We start from the raw sequence: 24,328 nt of genomic DNA on the forward strand, positions 1-24,328 counted from the left end.
GAGAGGACAGCCCCTTTCATATCCGGAATAATTTCTGTTCGTTTTAAGTTTTAACATCGTTCCTTACTTTCAGTTAAAAAAACTTTTTCTTTTATTTAATTTTCGAACGTTTTTGAATTGATACAGGTTTAGATTTTGGCTCACCGTACATGAATAATTAAAACAAAATTTGCATACTAATTTTTATTTTATTTGGTTAAATGGCTTTCTCGACACTTGTTTAATTTTATTTACGAACGTTTTTATTAGTAATAAATATACGTAACTTACGAATTAACTTACGTAACGAACTTCTATATTCATATATTTTTAATACGTATATTAAGGGGCTCGCCTACTAGTCAATGCCTCGCTCTTTAAGCTAAAGTTTGAAATTCGTTCCAATTCTGTAAAAATGACCCCTTAATCACAAAGGCCGTTAATTAGAATAAATAGCTCTTATGAAAGTACAAAAAAATCTTTGGCTTAAAGAGCGAGGTATTTACTAGGGGGTGAACCCAATCATACACGTAATATTTTCTGTTCGTTTTAAGATTTGATGTTACTCCTTATTTTCAGTTGGAAAATTCGTTTTTTTTATATTTAATTTTTGATGTTTTTTTTTAATAATGCTGGAAAATCTGGCGCCCCCTTCATAGCAATGTCCCTTCCCCCATGAAAACTTCCTTCATGGAAAGATCCTCCCACATAACCCCCAACCCACCCACCCCCTACTACCAGAAAAAATCCTCCCTGAAAACGTCTGTATACTTCCTAATAACCAATACTATATTTTAACATTGGGCAAAGTTCATAACTTTCAGCCCTCCCCCCGGGGACTTTGGGGGATTAAATCATCCTAAAGGACATATTTATCATATTTTCAACCATGTTGAACAAAATGGCTATCTCAAAATTTTGATCAGGTGACTTCGGGAAAAAAATGAGCGTGGGAGGGGGCCTAGTTGCCCTCTATTTTTTCAGGTAACTTAAAAAGGGTACTAGAACTTTAATTTCCGTTCCAATGAGCCCTCCCACGATATTCTACGACCACTGGGTAGATAAGATCACCCCTTGGGGAAAGAAAAAAAAACAACAAAAAAAACAAATAAACACGCATCCGTGATCTTTCTTCTGGCAAAAAATGCAAAATTCCACATTTTTGTAGATAGGAGCTTGAAACCTCTACAGTAGGGTTCTCTGATGCGCTGAATATGATGGTGCGATTCTTAGCAAGGTTCTATAACTTTTAGGGGGTCTTTCCCCTTTTTTCAAAAATCAGCCAAATTTTCTCAGGCGCGTAACTTTTGATGGGCAGAACTAAACTTGATGAAAGTTATATATTTGAAATCAGCATTAAAATCTGATTCTTTTGATGGTATCTATTGGTATCAAAAATATGTTTTCTAGAGTTTCGGTTCCCATTGAGCCGGGTCGCTCCTTACTTACAGTTAGTTACCACGAATTGTTTGATTTTTATTTGTAATACTTTCTCTGTGGCTGCTCAGTTACACATATGGGAGGGGGATTTTTTACGGTGGGATTGATTCGTGGGAGTTTTCTAGGGGGATTCACATGGGGAATTTTTCAAGAGGTGGGAATTTGACGAAGGTTTTTTTTACGGGATAGATTTTCCGGGGAGAGTTGTCTGTGGGCAATACGTCTAGCACGACAAGATAGTTTGGAAAATTTGGTATTGCACAGGCGCAACAACTGTTAAAAAAAAGGTCCCTATATGTGTCTTGAATAGCCTTGGAAAGAACAAATAAAATTAAAGTTAATATTTGACATATAAGAACGTTAAGTGCTAAAAGCGAGTCATTTCAATGTTTCATAATTCTCTCACACAAAGCCACGCTTAAAATTAGGTTAAAAATGCTTACTTTGCACTAAATGCTAAATCAATTTTGGCAATATATAAATAGATCCATTAATAGTAAAATCCAAGTGACCCTCACCCTTCTAAATAAATAAAATAAGTTAAAGAATCACAATTAAAGACAGATCTGTTATATTTTTCCAATCCGTTTTTCTCGGCTCATTCAATTACTGTAAATATACAATTTTGTCTGTTTTTAGCATGCACGATAGTTTGATCATGGGTGCGTTCAATAAGACTAAGAGTATTAACCTTTTATTAAATGGACGGTATGTTACTGGAATACTATCATGTAGTTTTAAATATTCAAATATCAGAATATATAAACAAAATTTATTTTGGAATAGGGAATTTTGAAAAAGTTGAAACTTTGGTAATCAAAACGAATAGAAATGAATTTAAAAATATTTACCAAAAAATAAGTTCTTCAAAGAAAAGTAAAGGCCATATTAAACTTAAGATAAGAAGAAATAAAAACCTAAAATAATTTAAACTAAAAACGACTAGAAATTACTATTACAGAATAAATGAAACCCAAAACGAACAGAAATTAAATAAATGATCACAAGAAAAAACATACAACAGGTACTAATATATATGAATAAATAAATCTTAAATTATCCTTTTATTCGTTTATCCTTTAATAGTGATTTTCGGTCGTTTGAGTTTGAACTATTGTAGATTTTATTTTTTGTCTTCTGATCTTAAGTTTATTATGGCCTTTACTTTTCATTGAGAAACTTCTTTTTCGGAAAGTTTTTTTTTTATTAATCTTTATAAAGAGTTTCTGCTTTTGACACCGTATTTGAATAACTATTGCAATTTTAAGACTTTTTTCTTTTTTTTCTCTTGACAGATCCGTTTTAAATCCGTAGAATCAGTAACCCCCAGCCCTATTCTCCAGAAATAGGAAAAATAAAAGTTTCCTTTTAAATTCATTTTGTAGTATTAATAAGTCTTGACTTAGTCACAGGTGGAATAGAAGGTAAACACTTCTTAGGAATTCATCCATTTCCCCTACCTTCTAGAAAAAATCCTCTCTCAGTACGGTTACACAAAAATCAATATGGTTCCAACTTTCAAGGTCATTTAGTTTTAAATTACATGATATTTTTCCGTCAAGTGAATACATCTTTTGTTCTTTTAAATGGTCTCAGCCAAGACATATGTGTTTTCTCTTCTCTATTAGCTTGAAAATCCTATGTTCTAGATCGCTACTTAAATATAGCTGAATCCCCCCCCCCCTCTGCAACGACAGTTCTTATGTTGTCAAAAAATAAAAATTTAAACATTGTGCAAAATCTAGCGTTTTAGTATATACTAATTTTCTCTTTTGAATTTTTTGGCAAGATAAATATAGAAGAAATCAAATTTGTTGCTTTTAATTTCGTATTTGAATAGTAGGCTACCGCAACTTTAAAAAGTTTTTTTCCCTTGATAAATCATGAGAAATCAACAAGACCCTTCTTAAGAAGTAGTAGACTTCAAGATTTTTTTTAATATTTATGTACACTATGGCATGTATGGACGGAGAAAAAATATATTAATAAGAATTAAAATTTTTATGAACTAAGGTGTAGAAATTTGTCGTACAAGTCCTTTTTATTGCCAATGTCTTTTTGAACTGATGAATCCTCATTAATTTTTTTTTTCAGTGATCTTAGTTGTGAGGGTGTTTTTATTATTATTGTTATTTTGTTTGATATTATAAAAAATAGGAGCATTCAGATGAAAGTAAGGATTGTTTTCAGTGAAGGGCAAACTTTTTTCTTATCTTTAGTGGCCCTTATCCTAAAAGCCTTTCCTTAAAAAACCCTTTGGTTCATCTACATTTAATGCATTTTATTATTGATGCTCTTTTTCACCAAGTTGAATTAAAAATTATGCAATAAGACTATTACTGCTATTACTTTTTAGTGGCCCATTAAATAATAAAAAAAAAACAAGTTTTTTCTACTCAAAGAAAGGAGCAATATTAAAACTTAAACTGAATTAAAAAAGCTTCTTATTGTTCTAATTGAACGACCCCTGTGCTTCAGAAGGCGTTTTTGAAGAATTGTTAAAAAAAGTCAAACTTTAGCGTAAAGAGCGAGGTATTGAGGAGGGAGTGGCCCCCTCGTTATAAGGTAATTTCTGTTCGTTTTAAGTTTTAATGTTACTCCTTACTTTCAGTTGCAAAAACTTGTTTTCTTAATTTAATTTCTAATCCTTTTTTAAATAATGTTGGTAAACCGGAATCGCCAACCACGGAAAATTGTCCCCCAAGGAAAGACCCCTTAGACAAATCAATACCGGTGAAAATTTACCCTGGATAATTCCCATTAACATTTCCATATGTAAAATTGAGTCGGCAAACAGAAAGCAAGACAAATAAAAACAATTTCGTATACAAATTCTAGACAATTTCCCCAAGCGTAAAGTTTCCCCTGAAAAGTATATCCTCCAGAAACTTTCTTCGCCATGAAAAAATGTTCCAGTGCAAAATACCTTTGCAGGAAACTCACCCCTCCCCCAACCAATAAATGTATGCATACTTCCCAATAACAAATACCATACGTAAACAATGGTAAAATTTTGCAGCTTAAAGACCTTTCCCATGATGCTCTGGGGGTTCATGTTATCTCCAAAGGCATAGCTATTGGATCTTTCAAATGTGCTGAGCATATCGATTTTCTCAAAATATTGACTGGGTGACTTGGAGGGAATAAAGGGTGTAAGAGGGGCTACCCTCCAATATTTTTGGTCACTTAAAAAGGGCAAAAGAACTTTCAATTTCTTTCTGAATAAGCTCTCTCTCGATATTTTAGGACCATGGTTTCGATACGATCCCCTGGCAAAAAACAAACAAATAAACACGCATCCTTGATATTTCTTCCAGGAAAAAATTACAACAAAATTCAATATTTTTGCAGTTGGGAGCTTGAAACTTCTTTAGGAGGGTTCTTTCACATGCTGAATCTGATGGTGTAATTCTCATTAAGATTACTTTACTTTTAGGGGTTTTTCCTTCTTTTTCGAAAATCAGGCAAATATCTTATTGTTCGAAAGTCTTAGGAACTGTTTGAAAGTCTTAAACTTCTTTAAAAATGCTTCGCATTCAAGTTCGACGGTCTTTATGTTTGAGAAGTTTTCCTTAAAGCATTGAACAAAGTCAATACTTAGGGTATATAATGAGAGAAAGTTGAGAAACGGGCCCCGTTTTCTAGGGCTATAATGAAAGAAAGGTTAAGATGGCTAGAGCACGTTCTACAGACGAAGAATAACTTAGTGCCGAAGATTGTCCTTTCGGTCAATCGTCTAGGGCAAAAAAGAAAGCAGGTCGTCTGTGGTTGGGGTGGGTGGGGGGGTGTCATAAAGAAAAATTTAAGGGAAATGAGAACTTTCTGGGAGGTTGTAAAGAGGGAGGCTGAATATATCGGGATGGAGGAGGAGCGGGAGTAGCTGTGGTGACCTCAGTTGGCTTCGTACTTCGGAAAGTTGTTAGTAGTAGCAGAAGCCCACTCATATACGGATCATTTCTCTTCGTTTTAAGTTTTAGTGTTACCTCTTTACAGTGACAGCCTACCCCTTTTAGTTGATTAAATGAAAAAAAAACGAGTTTGTTTTAACTGAAAGTAAGGAGCGACATTAAAACTTAAAACGAACAGAAATTATTCCGTATATGAAAGGGGCTGTCCCCTCTTCAAAGCCTTGCTCTTTACGCTAAAGTTTGACTCTGTCTCAGAACTTTATTTTTTAAAACAATAAAAACTTTGGCGGAAAGAGCAAGTCGTTGAGGAAGGGACAGCCCCTTTCATATACGGAATAATTTCTGTTCGTTTAAGTTTTAATTTCGCTCCTTACTTTCCGTTAAAAAAACTTGTTTTTTCTTTAGTTTCCGGACGTTTTTAAATTAAGGAAGCTTTAATTTTGGCTAGCCGGACATTAATAATTAAAACGAAATGCGCGTATTAATTTTCCTTTTTTTGGCTAAATGGCTTTCTCGAAATTTTGTTGTGACGTAACTTACGAATTAACTTACGTAACGAATTTCTATATTCGTATATTTTTATTACGTATATTAGGGAGTTCGCCCCCTATTCAATACCTCGCTCTTTATGCTAAAGTTCGAATTTTGTTCGAATCACAAACCCCTGAATCACAAAAGCCGGTTAATTAGAATAGATAGCTCTTTTGAAAGTACTAAAAAAACTTTAGCGTAAAGGGCGAGGTATTGACTAGGGGTGAACCCCCTCATATACGTAATAATTTCTGTTCTTTTTAAGTTTTAATGTTGATCCTTGCTTTCATTTGAAAAAAAACTTGTTTTTTTATTTAATTTCTGATCGTTTTTTAAATAATGCTGGTAAATTCGGCGCCCCTTTCATAGAAATATCCATTCCCCCACGGAAACATCCTTGATGGAAAGATCCTTCCTCGTAACCTCTACTCCCATCCCGACCCCCCACCATAAAGAATTCCTCCTGAAACGCCTTTATACTTCCCAATAACCAATACTATATGTAAACAATGGACAAAGTTTATAGCTTGCAGCCCTTCCCCCGGGAACAGTGGAGGATTAAGTTATCCTCAAAGACATATTAATTAGATTTTATACTATTCTGAACAAAATAGCTATCTAAAAATTTTGATTGGATGATTTTGGGGAAAAAGGGGCATGAGAGGAGGCCTAGTTGCCCTCTAATTTTTTTGGTCACTTAAAAGGGCACTAGAATTTTCAGTTTCCGTTCGAATGAGCCATCTCCCGATATTCTAGGACTACTGGATCAATACAAGCACCCCTGAAAAAAAAACCAAAAGAACACAAGTCCGAGATCGTTCTTCTGGCAAAAAATACAAAATTCCACATTTTTGCATATAGGAGCTTGAAACCTCTCTAGTGGTGTTCTCTGATATGCTGAATCTGATGGTGTGATTTCCATTAGAGTTCTATGTTTCCCCCTTTTTTCGAGAATAAGGCAAATTTTCTCAGGTGCTTAACTTTTGATGAGTAACTTTTGATTAGTAAGCCTAAACTTGACGGAACTTATGTATTTGAAATCAACATAAAGAATCCGATTCTTTTGATGGATCTATCGGTATCAAAATTCCGTTTTTAGAGTTTTGGTTACTATTGAGCCGAGTCGCTCCTTACTTACAGTTCGTTACCACGAACTGTTTGAAAAAGCCTGTTTTTCTATGTTTAGTTACTACGTATTTTTCAATCATGTCAGGGAATACCTTTTTCTTCCCCTTATATAAAATGGCCTATAATAAAAGCAGAAACATCCCTCTTCATGAAAACTTTTCCCCGTGGTAAATTTCCACCTACCCCAAAATATTCCCTATATTCAAATAAAAACACTATACGTAGACAATAGTCAAATTAGTAGTTTACAGCCCGTTTTCCAGGGACTATAAGGGGGTCACGTAATCCCCAATAGTACATTTATTGAACCTTTCAACTATGCTGAATCAAATAGCTATCTCAGAATTTCAATAAAATGTTTTTTGGGAAAAAGGAGTGGAGGGGACTAGTTGCCATTCACTATTTCTTGTCACTTGAAGAAGCCACAAGAACTTTCAATTTCCGATTGAATGAGACTTCCCCTGATGTTCGTTTACCATTGGTTCAATATGATCACCCCTGGAAAATAAATAAAAACGCATACTAGGTCTTTCTTCTTCAAGTGGCAAGATTAAATTTCACATTTCTAGATAAGAGCTTGAAACCTCCACAGTAGAGTTCTTTAAAATGCTTAAACTACTGGTATTGTTTTCATTAAGATTGCTTGACCCCTTTTTGGAAGAGATCTTTTTTTTTTTTAAATCAGGCTAATTTTTTCAGGTTCGTAACTTTTGATGAGTAATATTATACTTAATGAATTGTATATATATGGAGTCAGTATAAAAACAATCCTTTTTATGGATCTAATGTTACCAAAATTCCAGTTTTTACAGTTTCTATTACAATGGGGCCAAGTTGCTCATTACTTTCAGTTCGTTACCCGAACTGTTTTATATTTTACCATACTCTATTCTTTAATGGACTCTACTTTCAGAAGTGTGCTTCAAGATTTTTAGAATAGAATGGAATAGAGTTAATTCAATTAAATGGCAAAAAGCTAGCATTAAGATGATGAATGCAAATACCTGTTCAAATTATTAAAAAGCATGCACAAGAACAAGTACAGAAAAATGGCTTATAATAAAAGCTAAAAAAGGAGTAAAAATGTGAAAAAACAAGAGGCCAATAGACGGGTCATTCCTTTTAAAGTGAATAATATAATCTTTCCCAGTCCTTAAAGAAGAACCGTTCTACTTTTTGCTATAAAGAATTTTGTTCCTCATAGTCAACAGAACACGGTAAAGCTCTAGCTCTTCACAAAAAAAAACTCTTTCTATTCCTTTTTCTGCTGATCCTCATCTAAGAAAATGCTCATTTACTCTAAGCGGATACAGATGTTCACACAAAGGTAATATTCACTTGTCATAACAATTAAGTTACCAACAGAATCGATTGTTGTTACTTTGTAGAAACTATCATGTATATTGTTGTTTTATATTATTTCTAAAGCAACAGCAATAGTTATGGAAGATACAACTGTGTTCGACCATAATATCAGTTAAAGTTTTTACCTGATGCAATTCACAAACTTTGCATATCGCGTTTTTTTTTGTGTAAATCAAGGGTAAAATAAATACTGCAGCAGGAAGTGTAGATGAGGGGTAGGGCCATGAATGGAGGCCCAGGGGTCAAGTCCCATGATTATTTAAATAAAATATCGTTAATAAGTTATTTATTTTGTTTGGGGGGAGGGTTTTGGAGATGGAGGTAGGACCAAGGGTCAGCTTCTGAGATTTTTGGAATGAAATATCTTTCATAAGTGTTTTTTTGGGGGGGGGGGAGGTTGGGGTTGGGCCATAAAGCGAGGGCCAGGGGTTAGTTACCATGATTTTTGGAGTAGAACATGGTTAATATTTTATCGGGAGTGGGAGGGGTCGGGCCATGGAGACCGGGGGTCAGTTTCCATGATTTTTAGTATACAAATTTTAATGTTTTTTTTTTTGGGGGGGGGGGGGTCGGGCCAGGTAAGGAGGACTAGGGGCCAAAACGATTTCTGGAGTAAAATACCGTTAATAATTGTTTGTGGTTTTTTTGTGGTTGTGTTAATTTAAAAAAATTCACTAGGGACCAAAACCCCGATTTCTTGAGTAAAATACCGTTAATAATTGTTTGTGGTTTTTGTGTGGTTGTGTTAATTTAAAAAAATTCATCCAATATGATGAACTATATCGCTCCTTTATGGAAGTAATTCTTGGTCTGATCTGATCTGTTATCGATCTGATCTGGTCTGTTCTCGGTCAGGTCTGATCAGTTCCTTGTGTGATAAGACATTGTCCAACAGGAAAAAGTATTTGACTTTTTCTTAATTGGAATAGTAAGAGACGACCTGGCTACAACCTATGATTAATCTTTAACATGCAGTATCGTTGATAAGCTGTTTTTCTTAGGGGGGAGGGGGTCAGGCCATGAAGGGAAGACCAGGAGCTAACTTCCATAGTTTATCATTGGTAAGTGTATTCAAGAGGGAGAGGGATCGGGCCATGGAGGGCCAGGGTTCAGCTCCCATATTTTTTTGAATAATTTTTTTTTTGGGGGAGGGGGCGGGGGGAGGGGAATCAGGCCATGGAGGGAAAGAGGTAATTTTCCATAATTTTGGAATAAAAAACCGCCAATAAATTTTTTCTTTGGGGGGGGGAGGGTACGGCCATGGAGGGCAGGCCAGGGTTCAGCTTCCATGATTTTTGGAATAAATATCGTTGAAAAGATGTTCTGGGAGGGGGTTCTGGACATAGAGATAGGACCAGGGGGTCAGCTCTCATGATCGCTGGAATAATGAATCAATAATATTATTTGCAGGGGGGGGGGGCTGGGCCATGGAAGGAGGGCCAGGGGGTCGGCTCCAATATTTTTCGAATAAAATGTCACTAATAAGTTTATTTATTTATGATTTGGGGTGGGGGAGGGATGGGCTATGGAGGGATGACTAAGGGTCGGCTCCCTTGATTCATCATTGATAAGTATTTTGGAAGGGGAACGAGGATATGGCTATGGAGGGATAGGGGGTAGCTTCCATAAGTTTTGGAATAAAATGTCACTAATAAGTTTTGAGCTGGGGTGGGAGTCGATCTTATCTGATCTTTGAACTATTTTAAAAACCATTGCATAAAAAACTTATATGCCACCAGGGCAAAACTTAAAACACTTGCATCTGGGCTCTTGGGGGTTCCGCTGCCCCTGAAGTTTTGTTATCTGATTTTTGAACTTATTTTAACAAAATGGCTATCTAAAAACCTAGATCAGAGGGATTTGGGGTAGGAAGGGGGCTAGTTGCCAACCAGTCTCTTTGACTCTTAAAAAGGGAACAAGAAATTTCATTTTGTAATTGATTGAGTTTATAAGCCCACCCTTTCCATAAAAACTTTATTTGCCCCCGGGCCATAATGTAAAACACTTACCCCCGGGTTATGGGGGGTTGTATAAATCCCAGAGTTTTGTTATATGATCTTTAGTCTATTTTGAACACAATGACCATCTCAATTTTTTTCAGATGCATTTTGGGGAAAAATGTATGAGGAGGAAGGGCTATTTGCCATCCGATCGCTTTTGACTCTTAAAAAGGGATTTAGAACTTTCATTTTCTTATCATTTGAGTCCGCTGCAAAGCTTACACTACCACCTCTTCCATAAAATCCTTATATGCCCCTGGGGCATAAGTTACAACCCTTTCTCCGGGCTCTGGGGAGTTATTATAACCCTGAAGTTTTTGTTATCTGGTCGTTTGACTATTTTGAACTAAATGGCTATCTCAAAATTTGGATCGGAGGCATTTAGGGAAAAGAGAGTTGGATGGGGGTGGGGAAGATGCCCTCCAATCACTTTTGACTCTTAGAATTGAACTAGAACTGTCAATTTCCAATCAAATGAGCCCCTTCTGAAGTATATGTGACCACCCCTTCCATAATAATCGCATACGCCCCCGGGACTAACTTACATCACCTGCCCCCGGGCTCTGAGAGTTTGTATCAACCCTAGAGTTTTTGTTATCTGACATTTGAACTATTTTTGATAAAATGGTTATCTCATAATTTTTATCGGATGCGTTTGGGCAAATAGGGCGTGGGGGGGGGCTAGCTGGCCTCATATATCTTTTGACTCTTTAACATTGAACTGCAACTGTCAATTTCCAATCAAATGAGCCCCTTCTGATGTTTAAACGAGTATTCCTTCCATAAGAACCAAACATGCCCCCAGAACATAACTTATAGTGCCTGCCCCCTGGGTCTGCGGGGGGGGGTCGCGTGGACCTCGAAGATTTGTTATCTGATCTTGAACTTATTTTAAGAAACGGGCTATCTCAAATTTTTATCAGATGCGTTTGAGAAAAAGCGGCTTGAGGGGGGGGGGGAGCTACTTGCCCTTTGATCACTTTAGACTTTTAAAAAGTGCCCTAGAACTTCGAATTTTCAATCGACCAACCTTTCCATAAAAAGTGCCCCTGGGAAAAAAATAAATAATAAAACTTTGGAGCCTTATGGCCTTTACTATAGGCAACGCTATAGCGTTGCCTCTGATAAGTTCAGTTTTCAATAGAACGCAAATGGTGCAATGGTCTTTGAATGTTGACGGATGGGGGAGAGAGGATAGCCAAAATCCTTTTTGTAGTAATGTTTTCTCATTTTAAATTTGACTAAATATATATTTTAATTTCTATTCGTTTGAGGCTCTATTTATTCATCTAAATCAGTATTTGTTATCTTTACATTTGAAATGATTATTCATCTAATTTCTTTTCGTGTTGAGTTTCATTTATTTTAGTATTAATTTCTGGTTGTTTTAAGTTTGAATTATATAGACTTTATTTCCACTCATCTTAAGTTTAATATGGCTTATTACTAATACATATTTTTGAAGAATATAAAAAAGAAACGGTATATAATCCTGGTCGAGTTTTTCTTCTCGTTAAATATTTGTTGATTTAAAGATAAATCTCCTTTAATTTATAGTTTCTATTGCCGGAAAATCTGCTTGTGCTCAGTAGATTTCTTTCCTGTCCAAAGGAAACAAGACGAGATACCCCTTCTTATTTGCAGTGCTTCATTCTAACCTGTGCTTTCTATATCTATGGATACAGAAAACTAAAGGTAGGTACATTTTTTTCAAGAAGAAGCACAAGTATTAGTATCATTAAATTTTATATATTCCCATTATAGTTTACTCCTATTAGAATAGTGAATGAAAACTAATGACGTGTTATAATTCAAAATCTGGAACTTCGAGAATGTTAATTCAAACCAGGCTCATTTTGGACTAAGGCTTATATTTTCGTTTAGTAGCTGTGTTCGAGTAACGGCACATTTGTTACAATCTCTGTGTCTTAAGGATTCTGTTACTTCATTGTGTTACTTATTTTTTCTTGAGTAATTTTTTATTTTATTTTATTTTTTTTTTTTTCATTGAGGGTAGTAGTGAGGGAACAGTGACTGTAAAGTTTTTTTATCAGGTTGCGATGGGAGATTGAAGTTTCAAATTAAGTTTAATGTTGTTGAGCCAAGCTATTTTGTTTGGTTATTTTTGCCCATGTTTTTTATGTTGGTTGAAAGAGGCCTTAATGTTAGGGTTTGTTTCGAAGCGGCTTTTTGCCTAAACAAGTTGGCTTTCGGTTGCTGGTGTATTTTTTTGTTCAATAAAAATAAAATTATTATTAAGATAAAAACAGTGTAGCTAATTTTAATCATTTTCTGGGAAATTTTTAACCCGTCATATTGGATACTCTTGGAAAAAATGTACAAAAGGAATTATATAGGGTGGCAGGGAGTAAGCTGTTTCCTGTAAAATGGCAAATTAATTGAGAAATCTTTGGCATCCCTAAATATTTTTACTAAATAAAGTTTCATAAAACTTGGACTATTTTCTGATGATCAATGGCTCGCAGGAACGGATCTCAATTTTATAGAAATTTTTCCATAAAATCTTTAAAATAAACCTTACACACTAACTGCGTTGACATCTTGGTGTCGACAAATTAAACTTGCCCGTTCTTTAAATCATCTTTATAATTATTTTTGTAGGGTTATCGCGATTGTTTTAAATGTTGATTTTATTTTCACTGAGTTTCGACTAATTTGGGCTGAATTCCTTATTGTTTTTGATTTTGTAGTTAAAAGAAATACACATGGCCAAGGGTGTCAGCACACATTTAAGTAAACAAAAAAATAACTGTTGAGAAATTTAGAGATACCATTTTTGACATTAATTTATAAAGACAACAGTAAGCATGATTTGATTGGTAAAGCTTAAACCATATACAGGAAAAGCAGTGAAAAAACAGCAATATTCAGTACTGTCGATAAAATTTTTGTAATGTATGATGGGGTAAAACCCCTCTCCCCTAACCAAGGGTGCCTAGCTGGTCACCAACATAAAAAACCATACGAAGATGAAAAGGGTATAGTTACCTATTTTTTATCATTTTTGACTTTTAAAAAATTGATTTTATTCATTTATTTTTCGTTTGCTACTTTTTTTGTGTTAAGGTTACGCATTTTGTTTTCTTATGTGAAACACGAGCAAAAATCATCACACACATCCAAAAACTCATTATGATGAATTTCAACCTTCTCGAGTCAATACAGAAAACTTGACAACGGGAAAATAAATATACATATTTTGGCATAGCTAGAAAGCTACAAAACTATAATACTTGGTTAGAGTAACCAAGTATAGCGAAATTAAGAGACCTAAAAATGAAAAATCTTTGAAATCTTTACATTAAAGATTTTAAAAAGTTAAAACATGAGAATCTGTGAATCCGTTGGAAAAAAAATTGAAAAACGAAACCCAAAATATACCTCGATTCAATACAGGTAACTCTTCCTTAAAGTTGTGATCTATTTAGATTTTTTTTGTGGCCAAAAATGTCAGGATGACATTTTTAGGAAAAAGAACTGTGTAGCCGATTTTGAGGCCTGAATCAAACCATCTTACTTCTCGATTTTGAGGCCTGAATCAAACCATCTTACTTCTCGATTTTGAGGCCTACATCAAACCATCTTACTTCTCGATTTGGAGGCCTGAATCAAACCATCTTACTTCTCGATTTCGAGGCCTGCATCAAACCATCTTACTTCTCAATTTTGAGGCCTGCATCAAACCATCTTACTCCTCGATTTTGAGGCCTGAATCAAACCATCTTACTTCTCGATTTTAAGGCCTGCATCAAACCATCTTACTTCTCGATTTTGAGGCCTGCATCAAACTACTTCTAAGGAGAAAAACTCATTGTTTTTCTTAGTGAGCTTCACCATTTCATTTTTTGTTGAGGAAATCTGCACGTTTTCATTTTTCGTTCACGTAATTCCTTGTTCTTCAAAATTTTGTCCCGATTTTTAAATTTTTGTTCACATGTTTTCATCTTTTTCCAATTTCTTACCAAAGTTTTTGACTTTTTTTATTTTTGTTTACGTGATTTTGTCTTTTTTAAATTTTGCCCCAAAGTCTTAGCAGATTTTAATTTTTTTTTCGCACGATTTCTCAGTATTAGGTTTCTTTAATGGCACGTTTGTTAATTTTTGGTTCTATGGTTTTTTTGACTAGCTTATGGTATATACGGAGTAAAAAATTTATGTATAATATCACGTGGCAAGATTGTATATATTTGATTCTCTAATCTTTATTAGCATAATCTACGAAATTCTTGCGTGAATTCAATTCCTCTTTCCTGTTAATACATCAAAGAATCATCATGTTTATAGGAATTGTATCATTCTCGGGCTCTATATGATTCTCCCTATTGTTTCTCCTCCAACCGCAGATACCGTTATAATCCGATATATTTTTTGTGATAATGGTTGTCGCATATCTTGTAGCCAAGGTCTCGTTTGTGCTTCGTTTTCCTGCATCAATACCACCAACTTTTTCCCATGCCTTTAAATTTAGCTGTTCAGATTCATTCAAACTAACATATAATTTTGAATGACGACATCGATACCAGAAAAAATTTCTCAGCTCCCCAGTCGACATATTTTTGGTTCAGTTGCGTTGTCATATAATTCAGTAACAACCAGCAATTTTCCTGTTCAGAGTCATTTTTCATGTTATTTAAATTTGCACGTGGCATAGATACTATGTTTTAATTCCTCCTTCCTCTTTATCAATCATAGATTAATACTTTCTAAAATAACATATTTCTTCGTTCCATTGCAATTTTGCTTGGTCTAACAACCCAAGTGCGCTAAACTAACACATTCCTTCATACTATTGTAAATTTGACTTGCTTCTAACTGAAGATTTCGTTGTGCAACGTTTTTCTTTGCAATTCAATGTGATTTTTACTGTTCCTTGTTCCATGCCATTTCTTAGCTTGTGTTAATACGGCCATTCCGGGAGGGGGAGAAAGTGATCTAACTTATTGTCTTTAAATGTATATAAATGTCACGTTACTCGTGTGATTCTTATTTCTAAAATTAAGGCTCTCGATGATTATTTTCAAATGTGGGACCCATTTACATAATTTTTTCAGGCCAAAAAATCTCAGGCTGCCGATTTTCGAGAAAAAAACACGGAGGCGTTTTCTAGAACAAATTTACACATTGGAAAAATAAAAAAATAATACGTGAGACCTTAACGACAAACAAAAAAATACATGAACAAAAAAGATTCACATCACATGTTCAAATTTATGTATTTGAACAATACATAAATATTTAATGCATACATCCATAATAGGGAAAAGTTTTCAATTCTACTTTCTGCTCTACTTTAGCTGGTCAGAAGAAAAAAAACTGAAAAATAGTGAATTTGTCTCAAAAAGATTAACTCTGACCCACCCGAGCAAACATGATGTTTCGTTTTTAATCATAAATAAATTGTTTCTCGCTGAACTAATTCAGCTGTGGAATTTTATTCTTAAAAACATTCGAAAAACCTCAAAATGTACCCCAAGAGCCCAAATAGTTGTCTAGCTTCTCGTAAAGCATCTTGAGGTACGTTCGTTTTTGAAAACAAACAATGTCAGTTTTTCTTAAGAATTACCTACATAAAATATTAAATAACTGAAAACTTGATAACCTTGTCATGATTTTAATAAATTGTTCTTATAAACCAATTTCTAAGGGTTTTACTTATATTGTTAAAGGTATAAGCTCCTGGATAATGAAGTTAAGTTTGTTGCCTGAAGTTGTGAACGCCGACATGTCTGTCCATCCCTTTACAAAAGTAAATTGATTGTTGTTATTCTCGTTTGGAGAAATGATGTCAAGGGGAAAGCTCCCCCGTTCTGAGACTTTTCTTAATCATGACTAATGTATCTCATAAGCAGGCAAAGGGAACTTTTAGGCTATTTGGTTTTCACGTTTGCTATAGAAGTTTTGTCTGCTCTTTACAGATATTATTTTAAAAAGTTTTTTTTAATTAAGAATAGAGCGACATTAGTACCTAAAACAAAATAGAAATTACATTGCTTATTACAGAAACAGGACTGCCTGCCTCCTCAATTCGTGCTTTTTACACTAAATTTCTATATTGTCTTACTATGAGCATTTACTAGTGCGACAAATGTAATTAATAGGTAATGAAAGGCATCATATCTGATGGCCATGTAAAATATTTGAACCTAGACTTTTATTTTTTAAAGCAAGCAAGCATTTGATGCGCTGCTGCACCTGAGCTGTTTAACTGCATCATCGACCGCATGTTGAACAAGACACATCGTATCCACTCTATTGGCATAAGTTATGTGAGGATGACGTTGTTTGATGTTGATTTTGCCGACGATGTAGCCGACCTTAGCAAAAATCTCGACCAACTTAAGTCTGCACTCGAGACGTTCTCCTCCACTGCCTCCGGAGTTGGGCTGCGAATTAACTGGAAAAAATCGACGATCATGCCCATAAAAAAAACCGTATCGGCATCACCCTTAACTGTTGTGATCAACTGGCAAGCTGTTGACGTGGTAAGGCAATTATCTCGGATCAATTATATCACCAAATGGCACACTTGACACCGAAATCTCAGCCAGATCTGCAAAGGCAAACTCTATTTTCGGACGGCTCCTGAGAGCATTCTTCCATAAACCGTAAATTAGTCGCCTTACAAAAGCCCATATCACAACGCCACAGTCTCAAGCATCATACTGTATTCTTCTGAGACATGGCCGATGACCCAGGCACAGCTAAGAAAGGTCGATACCATTCAAGCCAGACACCTGCGTCGAGCTGAAGGCTTCAAATGGTATGACAAGATCCGGAATACGGAGATCCTGAGGACCTTCAAGTTAGTGAACCTCTCCACCCAAGTAAAAGCTCATCGTCGAAGCTGGTACGGCCACTTACTGCGCCTCCCGCCAACTACCCCTGCAAGGATCATATCGGACTTCAATCCCTCGATTGTCTGGAAACGTCCTAAAGGGCAGCCGCGCACCAGATGGGCTGATGTTATAAATCAACGCCTCTTCAAACACAAAATCGACCCAAATGAGGTCCCATCCTTTGCCCTGGACAGGGCTACTTGGAGAAGACTGACAGCACTGTCAACCAGTTCCCTCTACGCTGGCGACCCTGCTGAGCAAGAGCGTTAAGTCAAGTAAGTCAAAGAAAAACAAGCATAAATAGCTCTTTTGTTCTTAGGACATTCTGGTAGAAGAATTTTATCCCATTCTGATTGCTCTTGTGTTTGAGTATTTAGAGGTCCCATTATGATACTTCTTAAGACCTTAAAGATCAAAATACAAACTTTACCTTAAAGAGCAGAAGGTTGAGGAGTCTGACGATCTTTATATCTGAAATAACTTTGATTTATTTTAAGCATTAACGCGCACTTTTTACTTTCATTTGAAAAAAAAAGTTTTTTATTTAATTTTTGTTCGTTTTTAATACTGTCCCTAGTATTATCCTTACTACTCTTAGAGTTTTACCCTTTATCCTGTTGTTTAACTTTTGAAGAGCGATTATTCAAGAAGAAGAGCTAATTTAGCCTACATCAGTGGACATTTGCAAAACAGCTGGGAATAAAATGGGAATTTTCTCCCCACCCAACCCCCTTACCGTCTCATATTAGATTAGCAAATAAACTGCAAAATTTCGTAACAATAGAAATACACAATACTTTTCTAATTTAAAATTTTTTTTATTAAAACCTTGCCCGCCAGCCTTCTTGCCCTAGCATAAATTAAGATTTTACGTTTGGTTTTATAATCCTAAAGAGCAAATTTTGTCCGTAACGTCGGCAGTGCAAAGTAGACTCGAGTTCACGTAATTGCAAAGTCAACATGGTCAACAACAAAGTCAACAACAACGAAATAGTATTTCTGTATGAGCAAGTAAAAAAAAAAAATGAAGCAAACTTTTAAACTTTACATAGAAAGCCTTTCACGCTTGATCAGAGGTCAATTCTCTATTCAACGTTTTCAATTTTTGAACAGTTTGCATATGTCTATAATGATCATTTTAGACTATGACTGTTATTTTTTATGGATTTTTATCTTAGCCAATTGTGAAAGGACTTGTTTAAGAGTGAAGGCCTGTGCTTAGTGTAGTATAAAAGCATAGAAAATCATGTACATAAGCGTGAAAGCCATTTCATCTCGACCTAGATCGTAAAAAGGCTGAAAATTTGAGCCGCAGAAGAGAATGAAGAGTAGGTGCACGTAATTTGGCCTTCTTGTTCCATCGACGAAAGTACCACCATGAAGTAGTTATTTAAAATTATTAATTAAATTTGTTTTTTAATGACATTGTTTTTGAACATCGAAAAGCTGTCGTATTGAATTTCGGTATAATTGATCACATCTAAAGGACAGAGTTCAATGTCATAGGGACCACTTCCAGTTATAAGGTTTCTTGTACAGAGTAGATTAAAGGAGAATATCGGTTGAAATCTGAGCTGCCAGTATCTTGTAGTAATATCATACATTATTTTTTACTTTTTCTATTTACTCAAGTTTACCTTGTAATTTTGTTTGAAATTGCTAATGATATGCACAGCAATAGTTCTCAGAACCAATTATTCGGCAAGGTGGCGTACCATGTAATTTATGCATGAGATTTAGGGGGAGGGCTTCGTCTCAAATTTATGACAAGTCCACGTCTGACCTGATCTAACAATTTTGTTTGTAGACTACTGTATGAAATCGAAGTAAGAGTTGGGATTCCCAAACTTTATGGAAGGATAAATATTTTCAAAAAATTAGGAATCTTTGGAGATATTTCAATGCATCATGTGTCATTAAGAGAAAAAGGAAAGGTCAAAAAATTCAACTAAAAGGAAAATTTAGTAAACAATTTTTGTTGCTACAATCCTTTTGTAGGTAGTGTTATTTGCTTATTGAGTAGATCTGCATTTCATAATCATTAATGTAACTTCTCTATTTTTTTCAAATGGTATGACATTTCAAATGCCTTTAAATCTTTATAGATACCACAAAGTAAACGCCGAAATCAAAACCAGACCACACTTAGTAAAAATGACTAAACAGTCCAGATTAGTCGTTAATTTAAAGGAAAGAAACAAAAGAAGGACATACCGTGAAAGTCGAATGGGGACATTTAGCTTTGATAATTTTGATGATTTTTTGACGATTCACCTAGGGTTTTTTTCTTGGAGCACTGGTCACTCTGCTGATAACTGTTGCTCAAGAGCAACAAAACATTTGGTTGAGAAATTCCTCACAGAATTGGCTCACAGAAATTCTCATAGTGGAGAGCAAGGCTTTTCTTAGAAACGTGACTTGTGTCCATTTAGACTGCTGATTAATATTGCACATGAAATTTCCCCTTACCTGCGCACAGATAGCCACCTACTTTGTAAAGGAGGCCCGAGACGGTCAGTCATTTTGATCAAAAGTCTCTTCGTCAATCGATTGGCATTTGCTTCAATCAACCCTATATCGACCTTTCAATCTTGACCAAATCTAATTTCAGGTTTAATTTTAACTCATGGCCAGATTTTTAGTTTCAGTTCAGATCCGGGTAATGAAGAGTCTACCATGTGTGAAATGCAGTCTAATACTGGTTTGGCTTTTTTTGCATAAACTTTGGTTGCGCTCAAGCAGTGTTGCAACCCTGGCCTGGAAAAGTGTACTAAATCTGAGAGGAAAAATTTACGAAATCGCATCTGTTTTTACTAAATGCTCCAAAAAAAATTTGCACCTTCAAGCCTCGATTTTTACTATAGGAGGATAATCAATAGGATTTTCAAATATTTTTTATTTTTTTCTCTTTTCCGTTTTTCTCTGTCTTTTTCTGTTTTCTTTCGTTTTCCTTCAAGTAAACCTACTGCTGTCGCTTGTCACTCGGTTTTTTTTCTTTTAATAAAACTAAAGATGTCGTTGCATAGGCTGACAAAATCGATTCGTTGGAGTTACGGGAAGCGGAATATTTCTTTTTCCTAAAAAGTGTGGAGCTACTTATGACTGGTTGAAGGTAGGAGTGGGCATGCGCAGTACAGAAGCGATATTTTTATGTCTCTTTTTTATGACTCCTTCATAAATCTGTTACTAGACTATTTCGTTCCATGAGGGTCGGTCACGACAGTCGGAAAAAGAGAAAACAACAACCTGCTGTGAAGTTTCACCGGTCAGTAAACTACTGTCCTGATTGTTTAAGTCACTTCTCGCAGACTTGACCGAGTCGGACAACAGTTGTCCGTTTGTGTTTGCAAGAAGTGAATTCAAAAGGGCGACAGTTTTCTCATCACTCCTACAGTATCTTACTGGGATAAAAACATTCTACTGAAAACGGATTACGAGTGACACCCCGCCTAGTGAGCCTTGTTGTCTGTACTTGACGGCTTTTTCTTGCCATCTCCTTACGGGATGCTGTCTTGGCACCGAAGAAGCACTCAAGAACCTCGAATGCATCGATCATTCTGTTGCTTTGTTCAGCTCCGTATAGTAAAAACACAGTAATTTACTGTCTGAATAGATTGCAGTTTACTGCTATTGGTAGTTTTTGGTGCCTTTTGTCTTTGGTGCCATTGGCAGTTTTGTCTGAAGACAAAACTTCGGATGATTCTAGTATTGTTTTGAGCCGAACACTTCTTTTTGATGATGAACTTCCACATAAAACAATTTTTTTTTCTACCTAGATATTGCCATCCTTACAGGAACTTTATTTATTAAAAGGATTATCTTCTCAAGATCAATTGTTAGAACTAATCACAAATTAACCTTAACAAACATGTGAAAATCTTCGAATACAGGACAAAAAAAAAATAAATAAAAGGAAGTAAGACAACCATTTTTGGTAGTTTCCATGAAGACGACAAAAATTCAAACCTCCCCAAATGGTATGACAAAGGCGCATCCAGACACGCAATACAAAATAGGGGTATTGCAGAAAATGTGGGAACTATTTTCTGGTAACCAAACCACCCTCGAATAGAAAAGTGGTCGACACTTTTACATCCAGTTGTATGCCTAGACGAACCTTCATCCACATTCGGTATTTCAACAAGGTTGTTAGCTTTTTAAGTGCTCCAATAAACGATCAGAGGAAAAAAACAATTTGAAGTTTTCCTCAGTGTCCACAAAATCTATAGCCTTCTTCTGAACAGTTAAGAAGGTTCTCTTGGTCTCCACCTTGAGACTGTTGACATTAACTGCGGCGAAATGGACCAAGTCACTACTCCCCCATTTTTGTTTTCTCTGCAGATCATTTGTTCCGGGTGCATCATCGCAGCAACAGTTTCCGTCTTTAGCCTATTCCACTTCTTTGGCTTCATGTTTGACAAAACTGAGAACTGCCGTTCTGACTCAGCAGACTAATTGGAAAGACAGCACAGCTGCAACATAAATTCGCAAAGATCATCAAACATCGGTTCCCTCCTACCATCTTTCATCGAACGCAAATTTTTCAAGAACATATAAGGTTCAATTATGTCATTAATCTTTTTTTCACAAAGACTTTCCTAGACTCTAATTCCGACCACTGCACATCAAAGATGTCTTTTTTTCCTCTATGTCCCTGTCAGCATTCCCCAACAAATATGGAAATCGAACCATGAATGGTACGAGTGTTATGACTGAATCACTCAGAGCAACGGCAGGATTGATACGCTCGAGATTCTTGAGAGTCCCATCGTCACTGGCAAACCTCTTGACGATCTGCCTGCAGAGCTCTAGATAATATGACCTGCAGTTTCTTCGCAATTCTCCAAGCTTCAGCAGAAAATTCGCATGATTGCTAGAATTTTTGGTGTTAACTTCCGACTGTAAAAATGAAACCCGGTGTTTGGCCCGAGGTTCAATTCGCTCAGAGGAAGAAATACACTCTGGAGTGTCTGATCCTCCAGGGATAGTTTCAAAACTTTCTTTTGTGTAGCCCTTTTTATCACACTGGGCTTCACAAAGCACTTCAATAGCGAGGTAAATCTAGCTCTGGTGCTACTCAGAATATTGTGAACGCCGATTGCTCTGCTCTGAAACTCCAGATTGAGCACATTGATCCTATTCAGCGTGAAAGACAGAAAATACAGATATACTTAGCAGAAAGGATCCTTCTTGAAACGATAAATCGGCCTTGTCTTCTCCCGACTAGCCCTATCGCTGTCAGGGTTGTTAGATTGATTACCCAGGAACAGAACCAAGGCACTCCACTGTTCTAAAGTTCTGCCAACCGCTGCTTCAAGAGACAACCATTGTGTTGCACTGATGGACAGAAGCCTATATTTGGCAATTCGTAATCTCTTGAAACTGTTCATACTCCTTGACCTGTTTTGGACTAACACCAATATAGTTGATTAGGTTTCTAATAAAGTCTTTCACACTTTCAGGTAAAAGTTTGCGCTTCCAGTTTTCAAAGCTTCACGCAATATACTGAAGGCGATGAAGAGGTGGGCAGTACAGGAACTGAAGCCATAGAATAAAAAATATCAATTCAGACAGAGAAAAATGTTCAAAGTTTATTCAACAGAGTAAAACTTGACACAAAAATAATTTAACATATTTTTTTCTTATTTCTTGTAAATTTACTAAAAAAACTACTAAACTTAAAAAAAATTTCAAAAATTACTAAATTTGACCTCGATTACCAGCATTGCTAACTCGGGTTAGTTTTTACTGAATTTAGTTAAATTTTACTAAGTATGGCAACCATGCGCTCAAGCCAAAGCAAGAAAATAAGAAACGTCGTTGGTTTACGGCTATGCGTATTATTAATATTATTTAGCTATTCGTATTTTAAGTCGTGTCCGCAGCCGTGTTTCAGTCAGTGAAATCTATGAAAAATTGCAGTCGTACCAGCGTTTGGTTGATTCTTTTCCAGTAATGTAAAATTAATGTATCAGATTATGAATAGCAATCTAGGACCTTGCTTTAATATTATGTTTCAGCTAGGAAACCAGGTCCATAACAATGCAACTAGAAAAGCTCAGAATGTCCGAACACTTTTTGCTCCGTCGATGCGATCCATCTTTTCTTTTAAACATGTTGGACCTAAATGTTGGTAATATGTGCCCAAAGGTATTAAACATATTAAGAAATTATCTGAGTTTGTGTTTCAAGTTAAAGGACTTTGCTTTAGTATGTATAGGCATAGGTGTTACCCTTCAGTTATATAATATAGATGACCAAAATGTAAAGGAGTGTTTTATATGTGTATTTAAATGGTTAAATAATATTAATCAAAGTTAGAAAAAGTTAACCAAATTTAAAAATAATAAAATAATATTATAATGAGAATTTTCCCTGACACAGACCTCATCGAGGTCTCTAGGAACAAAGTTGTTAATTGATATAGTATTTGTTTTTTTTCTCTTGTTGTTAATCTATTTATGTGTTTTTGCTGTTATAATAAATCTCTCTCTCTCCCTCTCTCTCTCTCTCTCTCTCTCTCTCTCTCTCTCTCTCTCTCTCTATCTCTCTCACTCAATCTCTTTCTTTATATCTTTATTATTACCATTATCCGGTTGTATTACTATCTGTTGTTGCTAACAATAAGGAAAAACTAACGGCGCACTGTTAATTTTTTACCGTTTCATGGTCAATTTCAACAGAAAAAGCTCTCAATGTACTAATGTTCCCACTAAGCCAGTCATGGCCGTTTATGGTCGAATGATATATGCTGTAAAATCTTTAAATTTCCCTTATTTTGTGTATCTACGTGAAATCCCGCTTAGAGAAATCAATTTATGAACATTTCTTGTGAGGTTTTCGTCAAATGGTTCGTTCTACAACAAAAAGAAAAAAACTGTCATCTCGAACTTAAGAGGCTATCCAAGGGTACTTAATCAACAAGTAGAAAAGACTGTCATTAGGAAATCCATCCAAAGCTCTTGGGTTCAATCAAATAAAGACTTCAGAAGCAAAACTAGGAACATACACTTATACGTGCTTGATCAGATAGCTATTCCAAACAATAAAAGACTTTGCTGCTGAGCCAATGGAAAATTAAAATATTTCAAATATATTTTGTCGCGCTAATGATGTTTGG

General features: G+C 35.5%; 2 protein-coding genes across 2 annotated transcripts in view; both read left to right on the forward strand.

Moving 5' to 3' along the window:
* Positions 1-8,203: 8,203 nt before the first annotated feature.
* The window catches only part of LOC148956746 (uncharacterized), an 85,153-nt gene continuing 69,028 nt past the window's right edge, over positions 8,204-24,328 (forward strand). The window contains exons 1-2 of the mRNA XM_089091880.1: positions 8,204-8,313; positions 11,909-12,046. The gene's annotated coding sequence lies outside the window, so the exon portion shown is untranslated. The remainder of the gene's footprint in view (positions 8,314-11,908; positions 12,047-24,328) is intronic.
* Positions 17,059-22,763, forward strand: LOC148956747 (uncharacterized). Its single transcript, XM_089091872.1, has 2 exons — positions 17,059-17,379; positions 22,671-22,763. Exons 1-2 carry the CDS (start codon positions 17,059-17,061, stop codon positions 22,761-22,763), a joined length of 414 nt encoding a protein of 137 aa, XP_088947998.1.

The sequence above is a fragment of the Artemia sp. Qi Xiang Cuo genome, chromosome 1 (assembly GCF_049724085.1).
Source record: "Artemia sp. Qi Xiang Cuo chromosome 1, ASM4972408v1, whole genome shotgun sequence".
Taxonomy (NCBI): domain Eukaryota; kingdom Metazoa; phylum Arthropoda; class Branchiopoda; order Anostraca; family Artemiidae; genus Artemia; species Artemia sp. Qi Xiang Cuo.